Here is a 13,464-nt window from a genome sequence, read left to right as displayed (position 1 = left end):
CTTTCCTACAGGGTCATAAAGTGAGATATACTTTATTTCTCACGTAAAAATTAGTGCAAATATGTGTTGAAATTTATCTTAGTGATGAGTATTCAGGTTTAATTAAAGTAATAGCCTGATCAACCGAAAAAGAAACAGCAAGTATTTTCATCGAATCCAATTCCGCGGAAGATTAAAATGCTTAGAAGCAGATTGATAACATCCATGTCTGGGACAGATGGTTAGAAGTCGTGGGATATTAGCATCGCCAACAATTCCTATCCCACGTCAATTTTTAATTTTAGAATTGAACTGAACGACAAAATAGTCTACAAAAAGAAAATAGACGACATTTTTCAAGTGCATTTGTAATGCATTGCTTTTTAAATATATTTTCACTATGAGTTTTAGTATAACATTTGTATCGGGAAATTTTGGACTTTCCATAGGGTAAAAATGTCATTATGTCTATTTGAACTTTAAATAAATATTCTCAGTTTCACGTTTTTATCAACCATAGAGAGTCTCCTAATACGTCATTGTCCGCTAACTGGGACGTGTCAACCAAGATTTTTCTATTACCATTTCTATTGACGTTAATTCTCTTAGAAATATGGTCTTGCAGTCGGTACTTTAAAAAGTGTGCAGTGGTGATTCATTTTTAGGAAGGCAAAGACTAATTCTGTTTCAAGAGCCGCGCTTCGGGATCGAATTTTCTTAAAATGATAAAATATAACTTTACAATTCCACAGTATCTTATTTAGATACGACCCAGGCTTAGTTGTTCAACGACATCATCAAATACTTGAAGATGACGTTGAACGTCGGAAATCAGGTCGTGTCTAAACAAAACACTGTGGAAATACAATGTTTTAAATTTTCGTGGAATTTTCGAAATTTCAAAACTGAAAACGATTCCACTGAAAATTTCGAGAAATTTTCAGTGGAATCGCAAAGGTACTATTTTTCAATTCCAATATGAATCGATTCCATAAAGTTACGCCGGAAACCATCAATTATAATACAAAGTTATAGTTCTTAGCTATAAAATGAGTTGATTCCGTAAAGCCACGCCCCGAACAACCAATCATGAATGTATTTAAGAGTGAAAATCGCTATAAGAAAACTAATTAAGTTATTAACCACATTGAACTAATTAGTAAACGCAGTAGTTCACTTTTTGCTTAGAAAACGTACATTTTACGAAAGAGCATAAATGGAATTCTGATTTGTTAAGGCGATGATTATTTCCAGTGACCAATATTTTCAGATGAATGGAGAGGAGAATAAATTCTATATTTTATTTATTATTTTCCATGAAGGCGATGACTCCTTCAGATGACTTCAAAATCACTGCACATGTGCATGCTTTCTCTTTTCCTTCCAACCCCAGATGTTTTTAATAATTTGCCTGAACACGAACCCTCACTCCATCTCCTCGTCCCCTTCAGCTTTTAAAATAAAAACACCCAGATAGATGGAACAGGAAGCGGCCAATGTAGCATTTCGGAGCCGCGCGTGAGCCAAGTGGATTGCTTTCCCATCCGGTTCATGAACTTAGATTACAGGCTTGTTCATCTCTGGAAGCCATCTCTGGGAGGATGAGGAGGAGGGAGTGGGGTAAGCAGGAGGTCGAAAGGGAAGTGGGGGAGGGAGGAGGTGGGGCAGCAAAGGCTGCGGACGTGTGGGGGAGGGGAGGCGAAGGGGGAGGGAGGGAGGCCTCCATCGTCCGAACGATTGGAGATCTGCGATCGTTAGTCGAATCATCATTTGTCCACACTCATGGCCGGGAAAATGGCTCTGGTGGCGGGAGATTTATTATGCGAAGGTTGGATGTGGAATAGATGGATTGGGAGGGAGGGGAGAGGATTGCGGCAGGGGATGGGGACGGAGGGGACGTCTCCCGTGCTAGTCGGGGGAGGTTCGGGCGGGCGGGGGGGGGATGAGAGGGCGGGGTTGTGGGTTTTCGGGTTGGCGCGAGGGCGACGAGGGGATGGGAGGCGGGGGGGCGCCGGAGTAGGACCGGGATTGGGCGCGGAGGGACGGGAGGAGAGGAAACTGAGAGTGGGGAGGAAAGAGAGAGAGAGGGAGCTCGGGGGTGGTGTTGTGTGCAGGAGTGGGAGTGCGGAGAAGGGTGGTTAGAATTTCGTGGTGAGACGAAGTGAAGGGATGGGGGGGAAGGAAGCTCTCAGATGGAATGAGGGTGGAATGTTAGCGTTCCGTGTGACGCCCTGAAAGGCTCCCTGCCTCCCTCTCCACTCCTCAACATCCCCCTCCCACATACACACACACACACACACACCCCTCCTCACTCCCTCTCCCCCGCGCCCTGCGTAAAGCTCTCCATTATGATGCAGATACACATCTGACTGTGTCTCAGTCGATGGGGTTGGTTTCGGAGGGCGGGGGTGGGCGTGGAGGTGGTGGTGTTGCAGTGCGGGGTGGGGGTGGGTAGTGTTTTGGCGGGAGTTGGAGAGGGAGGGGTTGGTTCGGGGTTGGTTCGGGGTTTTTGGGGAGGAGGTGATGGAGTTAATGACGACAGGGTCGGAGGAGCGACGGGAAGGGGGGGAGGAGATGGTTGGGAGATGGAGGGAGATAAATAATTCCTCTTTGAAGAGTGCGGGGGAAGATGGAAGGGAGGTGGAGGAAGGGAAGATGGAGATGGGGTGGGTAGGGGAACGTGGAAGGCAAAGGGAGAGAGAGAGGTATCAAGGGAGCGGGAGGAGAGAGCGATAAAGGAATGTGGACGTAGAGGAGAGGAAGGCGATGTAGAAATGAATGAACTGACGAAATCTTTTCCTTATTAATGTGTTCACTGTGACGACAGAAACTTTCTCATCCTTAAAGAAAATATTAGATAACCTTGCGGGGTAATACAAGAATATATATCCAGCGAACAGGTTATAGTAGGCTGCCATATTTTGATGTTTTGATACGAAGGTAAAAGGCTTCTTATCCCTTTTGTTCCAAAAAAATTTTATTCTACAAATCGACTTCTTTGCACCTCTGTAGTCATGCCACCTTTTTACATTGCTCAATGGATACTTTATTATTTTGGGTACACAGCTGTTGGGTATTGTAAAGAATGGTAAGAGATAAGTAATAATATGACCAATTCCACTTAGTAAGTAATATGTGAATACTTAATCACTTGATTATCTATTTTATGCATGTAAACATTAAGTATTATCACAACCTAGTCAGCTCAGATAATAGTACAAATCAAAGGCTGTGAGTTTGAATCTCGCCTCTGAAATAAATGTTGTCTGTTTATTTAAGATATTGTCTGCGGATGAGTTTAAGTCTTTGTTATGGCTTAGGAAAGGAGGCTTCTTAACTGATTATGGAGGGTTCAGCATGGAGAGTTCCCGGCATCATTAGTTGTAAAGATGAAATCAGCAGAATATGACGGTATCTAGAGCTGAAGCTTACTTCTGTAAAATGAATTATATAAATGTGTGGACCTCTACCAAGCCAATTGAGTATACTACCTTCTTTGTATTCATTCTACCAAATTCCGGACAAATAGGATAGGTACATTTAATGAGATGATATGCACGTAACAGTTACTTAATTTTGCCTAAATTCCCTTTCTCCTTGCTCGAAAAAGTTTAGTGTAAGTTTTCAGGCACTGGCCTAGAAACAGTCTTTTTTAAAGTAATTTGACTAAATGGGGAGTTAATAGGGACCCAGTTAGATTTGACCGATCAGGTTCCTATAGTATCTAACGTTCTATTAGATATATGTGAAAAGACACTTTTAATGCTTCACTCCATTATAATCTGATGATAATTATGATTTATCATTACTGTTGTATTATGATGTTAATTTTTACATAAAAGTCCGAACTAAAATACTTCCTCAATAATCCAGTGCTGAAAGCTCATCCAGGTCATTTTGCAACCTGAATGTCTCCTGCAACAAACATGACGGGAGATATTTGCATTTGAATCTCCATTAATAGTATTTAAATGTGTTATTGAAATGATTTAGGTTTTGCGAAACCGAAATTCATTCATTATGAGCATAAGCACAAATTTATAAATATAATGACGTCTTAAAAACTCTATAACTTAATATTCACCTCTATATAAACTAAAATCACCTCTATATAAACTTAACACCTGTTTCCCATCATGTCCTTCTACATCTCGTCGCAGTATTTACTTCCAAACCCATGTATACTTAATCTTTGTAATTTCTGTAGTAATCAGCAGTAAAACAAATTATTAAACTGTTTATTTTTTAATTTTATTGGGCCATCTTGGAATTATAGCAATTTCATTCTATTTCCTCCCACCTGAACTCATCATTTAATCCAACACGCATTTTACCAACCCAAAAATTCCGCTTGGGTCCACGGTGTAACATATTTTTAGCTCTAAAAGTACGCTTTTATTAAATTAAAATTCATCCATTTTGTTCATTTTTTGTATGGAATATTTAAATGATTCAACATAACCTTAACTTTTCATTTTCTTATGAATGTCAATCTGAACGTCATATTAATCATTTGGTGATGGTTTTGTCATAGTTTCCATTGTAATTCATTGTTAATTTTCCTTGAAAACGTATGAAAATGTATGTACAGCAATTCCCTTCGCCCATCTTGTCTCCACTTACCGTACAGGCAATCAATATACATGGTTTTTGAGTTGCTACCATCACCAATCCCTTTTTGTAAGCAATGACTACATTTATATGGTACTCATAAAATGGTGACAGAATTTTCCTTTTAGTTTCGAAATATTTCAATACTGACGCGCCTTAGTCATCGCTGGGTTAACTACGCATTAATTTGCTGTATTTGTCTGATACGTGATTAAAGCATTTTGGCTCACGTTGAATATCTTTTTGCGTTTCATTTAAATATTAGTTGACAGACTGCCTCTTATAGTCACATAAATATCTCTGAAAGAAATACTTTCAAAAGTTATTTGAAAAGATAAGTCTGTCCATGTTAAAACGGCAATGTGACTGTTTTTTTTCAATGCGATATTGCATTGAAAAAAGGAAGTTATGTTGTCGCACCCTGTATATATTAAGAATTGGATTTTTTTAAAACTACAGTTTCAAGTGTATAACGAATCAAATTTAAACTGAAAGACCCTTGTTAGTCCAGGCACTCTATTCAAAATAATACTACTGTGAATCTAAGGCTTGGAGATAAAAATTAGGAAATTCATAAACATGCATAAGTTATTAATTATTTATTCAATTAAAATAGCTTAAACGACTTTTAAGAATCTCCTAGGGGCGAGAGATTTCTGAGAGTCAATTATTAATACTCCACCTTAAGGTGACAACCATGTGTCATAAGTCAAGAAATTGTTCAATGCTCTTTATCGCTCATAAGCTTGCTTTTTATTTGCTTTATTCATGGTAGTGCTCAAAATTATTACATTCTGAAACCATAAATGCCTTATCCTTAAAGGGTGCAGCTATAGTCTTATACTCGTAGGTATAATATTTAACCAAGCTCAAATTATAGTTACTATGCCTACTCAATGACTAAATAAAATATATCGAAAATGTTTATCAAAAAATGTATATAAGGATTAAAATGCTTTCTTCTGAGCATTAAGTGCTTCCGTTTTTTGCCAATTACGTTTAGCACTTGATCGAAAATTCCGTCATATACTCAAAAGTAACAGAGACTTATGAGAAACAAGAACATAATTGGGCACATAAATGTTCATTACTTGTTATTAATTAAAATTTTTCGTTAAATAATTGAATATTGCATTTTTAATTTATAATTTATTATTCATGATTTTGTCAATAAGTATTTTCGTCGTTGAATAGTTTATTAATGATCAAATGGAAAACTTAAGACTGGAAAAAAAATGAAAAGATAATGGCGCAGAATATGAATTCAAAATTCGCAAAATCAGGTATGCAGAATATTTCTTCAAAACTATTTGGAGCAACTGCGCTGAGAAACCATCTAATATTCGTATATAAGTGGAATAGTTAGGAATTGAATCCATTTTGGAGTGTACGTATGCCTTTGGTTATATCATTTTTTCTCTCCCTCTCTCTCTCTCTCACACACACTTATGTAAATATAAATGCACGCTGTAAGATATATATGCACCCTGTTAGTATTATATTCAGATCACAACACATTACTTGAATTACAACTGTATTTACAGTAGATTATCGCTATCTCGATACAAGCAGATACTTACCATCATCTTGTCATCCTGATGATCGCAGGGATGGAGCGCATTAAACGAAGTCAATATTTTCATGGAAAATTTCCAGACGAACATCCCGCTATTCAGAAGTCTTGGAAAGGGAATAAAATGATGGACACCCAAATAGACGTAATATCTAATTATTATTTTACTTTTCAGTGTACACATGTGACTTTTTTTATTGTTATACATTAACAATTCCGTCATCGTTGAACAGAAAAATGACAATCATTTTCAATAATGAACTCGAGTTTTGTTGATTACAAGAATGAGATCGATCACCAACCGAACGCGCAGAATGGATGGAATTAATAAAACATAACGACCGACTAATGAATTCGCAAGTGACAAGGAACCAGAGCTAAGGACTTAAACACTGACCAGACGATGAAAAGGATACAGAAGAGGAAGGTTCAGCTTCCTCAAAGGAAATATAAAATAATGTAACTCCGACCAAAATGCCTCGCCCATCATGTCGAATATGCATATTTACAATTCATTTTGGCGGCAGCACTTGCGGCGGCAGCCGGATAAAAACCGTTCGGGAACTGCGCGTGAAAAATAAGACGGCCGAACATTATTTCCTTTTCGATGAAACCCCCACGAAGTGGAGCGACTCAATTTCGCTCGGCGCTGCGACATTATTTTTTTGCTCTCTTGTGTGTGCATAATTTTATTTTATATCCCTCAAGAAGGCCTTGTATATATATATTTTTTTCTTTCACTCGCGCGTGCCACATTTGAGTCGAAGAGGAAGACGTAATCATAAACTCTAGGAGCGAGTTTTGAAATGACTAGTTCGATACGAAGCAACACGAATGTCGGGAGGGAACGAAAGTACGTCAGGAAGGTACTCATTGAGGGGATGCTGGTGGTAAAGGGGGGGGATGGGGGTGAGGAGCTGGGGTAAAAGATGACGATCACTCGGGACTTAAAAAAAAAAAAATGGCCCGACGCGACCTCTCCCTTGAGTCGACGGGATGCCCTCCATTCAATTGGTTTCCCGGTCACATCGGCCCGCGTGACCACTTCATGCGGCAGCGTTGTCACGAGATATCACTCGCTTCTACGCTGATGAGACACGATTTCCTTTTTTTTTTGGTCTCCTCAGTTCCCAAGCCGCGCGACCGAAGAAAAAAGACACCCCGATAGCGATTTCGCGAAACAAAAGAAAATCTCGTTTCCAAACTTCCATTCCCTTTTTTTTCCTTTTTCGATAACTACGAGAGATACACCAGGGGGTTAAAAATAGAATGGAATTTTACCCAAGAGAATGAATGGAAAAAAAATAAAAATATTCAGTCTATAATAGGAAATAGGTAAATATTACATAGAGATATATATTGTATATTTATATATTCATATTTTGTTTAGAAACCTGAATTCAGGAGCCACGAGAGAACGCACGCGGCACATTTATAGACTAATGGGCTCGCTTAACGCCTTCTTGGGAGGCGACCGAGTCCCGGGTGACATCACGATTCAATGATTCGTACCTTAACATAATATACAATACGCGTCTCATTTTTTTTATACACTCGACACACGTGGTTAGAAAAAAATTGTAATCACGCACACCCACGGATAAAAGCACACCGAAAAAATCCAACCTCCACTTCGTCCTCAATATTTAGATTAATAAGAAAACTTTTAAGAACTACCTATTGCTCCCAAAGATGGGAATTAGTAAAACAGTCTCTCTGAAGGTTAATGATAGGAGTTCATTCTTGAAGAGAGTCATTTTCCTAGTTAGTGTCTCTCTCACAATCTCCTAGCTTCTATTAATTTATCGTCGGATCTTCTTCACCATCCGACTGAGGAAAACCGTCGCTCTTCACCCTGGATCCCCAAGAAAATAGGGGACAGGGCGGAGGACTTCTGAGTCCGAAGTAGCCAATGTTAACCAGGGGAATTCAGGGAAGGGTACTTTCTTGCTGGAGCATTTAAACGGCGGAAAATATAGAGTCGGGGATGGTTGGGGTCGTTTGTGGAAACTGGGGATATAAACGGGTGCGGGAAGAGTATATGGGGAAGTGAGGACGCGGAGACCTCAAGGAAGGAGGGTACGAGGTGGGAAACACGCGGGGTCCCGCGAAAGGGCACCGCGAGATCGCACACAGGTGACCGGCAGAGGAAGGAGATATTCTTCTCGAAAGAGGTAGAGAGAGAGAGAGAGAGAGGGTTTTGAGGAGGGTGAGGGTGGAGAAAGGGGGCTTTTCCTTCTTTCGTAGGGTGGGGGAGGTGCGGATGACGACGATGGTGCTCGAAGGGAGCCGGGATGGTGGTCTCGGGTGGAGTGGCGCCATCTCCCGACAGCACCGCGCACCACCTCCGACACCGGCGGCATCTCTCGGCGGACCGACGGACTACTCCGAGTCCTCCTCCTCGCTCTCCTCCTCGTCGTCGTCCTCGTCCACGGCGCCCGACCCACCCACCTCGCCGCCGCCCTCGCCACCCGCTACCCCCGAGCCTCCCTCGCCTCCGCCCCCGCCCTCCACCCTCCCACCCTCCCCCTCCTCCTCTCAGACAGCCCCCCGGTCCACAGTGGCGTACTGACACGCCGACAGGGAGGCGTTGGACCGTGGGCTCATGGGGGAGTAGGTGGCGAAGCCCGAGGAGTGCTGCTTGGCCTTGAGCCTCAAGCTTGCGATGCTCGAGGACATGGAGGACGCAGAGCAGGGCTCCGCCGCGGCGGCCGCTGCCCGGTGGTGGTACATGGCGTAGGGGGCTGCGGGGCCTCCGTAGGGGCACTGGGCGACGGCGGCCGCCGCGGCCGCCGCCGCCGCAGCCCCCACCGCCGTCCCCGCACCCACCGCGGAGGGCGCGCTCGCGCTGAGGCTCGTCGTCATGGAGACGGATGGGACGATCCCGGAGGCGGAAGCGGCCGCCGCGACACCGGCGGCGTTGATGGCGGCCGCGGCGGCGGATGCGGCCACCGCCGAGGGGCTATTGAAGCAGTTGACCCCGCCACCGCCCACTCCCCCGACGCCCCCTACGCCGCCGACACCCCCCATTCCACCGCCGCCTACCCCGGGGGGCCCCATGGCTGCGTTGACGGCCGAGTTGAGGCTCCAGGGGAAGGACTTAGCGGCGAGCGGCGAGGGGACCTTGGCCGCCCAGTTGTTGTAGGGCGAGGAGTAGGAGTAGAGGGAGTCGGGCGTGTCGGCGAACGGCTGCATGAGGCCGTTGAATTGCGACCCGAAACCGTTTTTGAAGTCTGCGGCGGCCGCGGCGGCTGCGTTCATGGCGTTCCTTTCCCGCTTGCGCCACTTGGCACGCCTGTTCTTGAACCAGACCTGGAGAGAGAGAGATAGAGAAGAGAGTTAAAAACGGCAGTAAATGATTCAAAATAGACTTCACTAAACTAAAATTCAGCGATAAAGGAAGAATACTCAAGAAATTAACACCTTCTGCTGGCAAGCGAAATAAATAACATCATCAAATATCTTGAACATGCATTCATTTAATATATTTGCTTTGTATTATTTCAAGGAGAGGTAGGAAAAGGAGAGGAGGAACTTCGTTTATCCATACCAACTTGATCTGGCATTCTCATCAAATATCAAATCTGCTTATGGTCTCATATTTAATTAACTCACTTCTATGCATTAAGCAATTATGAAAGCAGGGTAATCGCTCATCATCAACCAGAATTTTTCATTTTATTTCATTATAAACAACTGATCCATTAGTATGATTAAGTTTATGGGTGAGCAAACCTTTTTCAGCGTAAATATTTATGTGGAGACGTATTCATGACGAATGTACCTATACTATAAAAATTGTGGCAGAACTCGTAACTTAATTTCAAATGCAGAAATGCAATTAGAAAAACAAATACACAAATTTGTAGCCAAAAGCATTTCTAATTCCAAACAAAAGTCTTCTCCAATAGTAACATCGCTTACCCATTTTTCCTAAGACTCAAATATTCTTGGGCAAATGATGAAGCGTTTGAAATTTCGTCGGGTAACAATGGAGATAAGTATTGAATTTTATTTCTGATCTGATTATTTTATGAATAACAAAATTATTTTTTCACTAAACAGCTTGCCAGAGTATTAAAATGAGGCAGGAAGCCGAGGGAAATGTCACCTACACGTAAGGGAAAAAGTTATGTTAGAGAGTACTTTACGAAGGAAGAAGAAACTTTCATTCATGCGTCAAATAAGCACAAAAACATAAGTTTGAATGATACCAAGGACTGGTTTCATGATTAAACTTCGGCACTCACTGGATTTGATTACAGTCTCCTATTAACTAGAAGAGTAAGTTACCAGGGCAGAAAATGCCGGTCAAGGCGAGTGTCACTCTTTTTTTCCCATTACCAATTTAAAAAATTACACTACTCGTCCTGATATTTTGTTTTACTGGTTTATTTTGGCCCTATTAAATATAAAACCTTGAGACATCTTTTAGCGATTATTATTTAATGGTATATTTGATTGGCATCCATAAATCGTAGATTTCAGATATTTATTTTATGAAGGATTAACTATTTACACTGCTATCGTCTCCATTCTTCATATATTTATGCTGCATACTATTGTTATCGAGTAACTCTTAAGAGCCATTGATGCTGCAACTCTACGGAAAATGTTGTGAGGACTATACGTATTTTATGATAATTAAAAAGTCATAACATGCCAGTTTTACTTAAAAAATATAATCCACGGTCATTGCTTTTCAGAATCATCCACGCAATCATTTTACACCAATTATGTTCTGTGGGATGTGGGAAATGAAGTCACTGGGATATTTTTTCTGTTATTCAACATTAAGTGCAGGAAATATTATAGAATATGTAACAAAGTAGTGCAAAGTAGTCGCGAAGTTTACGGCTACATTATCTAAAAGAGAGTAAATATAGTGTTACAACTAAATTGGTTTGTTCCACCAAGTTACTCATATGTGTATGAGTAACTTTAGTGTATGGTTCCCCATTATAACGTGCCTTTACAGACATATAGAAATGGTAAAATATTATCATAGGGAGGTTTAAGTGCAATTGTGCAAATAATTGTAATCCGATTTTTTTAAATAATAAAAAGGAAATGGTAAAATTAGTGACATATAAGGGATAAGGATTGTCCTGAAAGTGACCATTGTGTTCATTTAACCGCCCATCAAAATAGGTGTGATGAATTTTTAAGGGTTTGCTCAAATAATCGTAAAAATTTCAAGGAGATACGTCTGGGCGTCATCTGATTTACGTAACAGAATTCCAGATTTTGGATTCAATGAATGCTTCTTCGTCTGGAGGAAGAGATGAGGTCAACTCGGCATTACCCCACTCCGAACCCCCAGAGGTCCAAGCTGTTTTTCGCACCATCCCACTGAAGAAGTACGAACTCTGAGAAAGGATTTTCAATATCTTTACGAATCGCTATCGCTTCTGTGTGAATTCCCGTGATGCGCTGTTTATCGGAAAGGAAAAAAATCAAATTTCCCGAGAGTTCTGCCTAATCGACGACCATCTAAACCCCTCCCTCCTCCCGTCTCCCGCAAAACTTGCCGGGAATTTCGTCGGCGGGTTTCTCTCGAATGTTTCAGAAAGGTTCGAGTTCCAGAAAGCCACGTGACTTATTCGGATTCCTCTTAAAGCATCTCTCATAACCCTCCCTCCCACCCCACCCCCCTCCCTACTGCGTCTACTCCCCCCCCCTCAGCCTCCCGTCCCTCAAGAGCGCGCGGCTTGACTCAAAACTTTCTCTCACCTAGAGAAGGGGGAATGCGACGGCATTAAGCATTCCATATTGCTCTTCGAAAGAGAAAGGATTTTGGCACGAGGTATCTGCGTTGCCGCCGTTGCTACAGAACACAGACGTCGGTGCCACATCGTGTGGAGAAGAGAAAGGGATATATAGATTACATGTGTGTGTGTATATATATATATATATATATATATATATATATATATATATATATATATATAAATGCATAGAGAGAAAAGGAAGAGGAAGAGGGAAGAGCCCGTCCCATCCTCGAGTAAAAAGGCTGGCTTGCGTCTCGAGCGCCCCTCCTTCCCCCTGCCAATTGCTTAGAATCTTCGGGGGGAGGGAGGGGGAGGTGTCTGAGCGGGAGGAGGGCGGGAGATCCGAAGAATCGGGCGGGAGAGTTTGCGGAAAGGAAGGAGAGAGGGGGAAGGAGAATCACTGTTGGATAATATGAAGACTTGGCCATTCACTGCGTATCTTTCTGCAGAGGAATGCTCCTTTCCCTCTCACTCCTCCCGCTGCCCCCTGTCCTCCTCTCCTGCCCACGCCCTCCTGCCGGTAGAAGAGCGACGTGTGGGTGGGAAGGGTGCAGAGTATGGTGTGGGGTTAGAGGCGCTCCCTCCCCGCGCACAAAATGATCTTCTTTTCCCTTTTCCTCGAAGGGGATCTCGCTATGATTGATGACTCCTCTTCCCTACCAACTCCCTCCCTTTCCCTCCCCCCCTGCCTCCAACCTATCGCTCCTCCGCCTCCCCAACCCACCTTCTTTGCCCCCTCCGCGCTTCAACCAACTCCGCACGACGAAGCGCCCTATCCCCTCACCTTCCCCCTTCACCCCCCGGTGCTCCTTTCCTGGCTGGCTACACGTCACGCCTCTCTCACTCTGTCTCCGCTACTTTTCCACCTTCACTTTTAGCCAACCGATTCTTTCTCGCCCTCTCCCCAACACGCCACTTCCCACCCCCTTTCCCAATGCCATTCCTTCATTTTTTTCCCACCTTTGCCCACCCCACCCCTTTACCGCAGCCCTCTCCCACCCTCCTCCCCCTCGCCCTGCCACGCCCTCTTCCTCCGCGCCTCTCCCCCCTCGCCAAACTCTGCGCGACTCCCCACCCCCCTCTCTCGCACTTTGCGCGACCCCATCCTTCTTTCCTCCCCCTCCCTGCCCTCCTCCCGCGTGCTCCGCGCACTCATCCATCTCTGTCCCTCGCAAAGGGAAATATATCGAGTGTGAATACCTATGGACTGAGTATGAGTTATGGCCGCAACTTTGAAAAGCATTTCTCGCGCAGATCACGTGACCACATTGGATTGATTTTCCCTTGTCTTTTCCCTCCTCGGAAGAGTGTTTTACGGCCGCCTCGCCCTCCCCTCTCCCCCCTCCCCGCCGCCCGCCCCTCCCATTCCGACATCCAGCTCCGGCGTCGTCTCCTGCGACGCCCCGCGAGGGTGAGCCAATGGCGACCTCAAGGACATAGGCGCACCGGTCGCGTTCTTCACTTAGTCCTCAACGCTGCTTTTCACGGATATTCGTCTAATTGATTATTGCTTACTTTCGGTCTAATCTA

The 13,464-nt window shown here is 43.4% G+C and overlaps 1 protein-coding gene across 1 annotated transcript in view; it reads right to left on the bottom strand.

The window, feature by feature from the left end:
* Positions 1 to 8,701: 8,701 nt before the first annotated feature.
* Positions 8,702 to 13,464, bottom strand: part of Ptx1 (pituitary homeobox homolog Ptx1) — a 261,443-nt gene continuing 256,680 nt past the window's right edge. Inside the window, exons 5-7 of the mRNA XM_071584426.1 lie at positions 9,199 to 9,475; positions 8,963 to 9,156; positions 8,702 to 8,929 (exon numbers count right to left, since the gene is read on the bottom strand). Coding sequence (XP_071440527.1) covers positions 8,702 to 8,929; positions 8,963 to 9,156; positions 9,199 to 9,475 — 699 coding nt within the window. The remainder of the gene's footprint in view (positions 8,930 to 8,962; positions 9,157 to 9,198; positions 9,476 to 13,464) is intronic.

The sequence above is a fragment of the Hetaerina americana genome, unplaced genomic scaffold (assembly GCF_022747635.1).
Source record: "Hetaerina americana unplaced genomic scaffold, ioHetAmer1.1.p SCAF_19, whole genome shotgun sequence".
Taxonomy (NCBI): Eukaryota; Metazoa; Arthropoda; class Insecta; order Odonata; family Calopterygidae; genus Hetaerina; species Hetaerina americana.
Note: the sequence above shows the minus strand (reverse complement) of the source record. Positions and strands in the feature narration are given on the sequence as shown.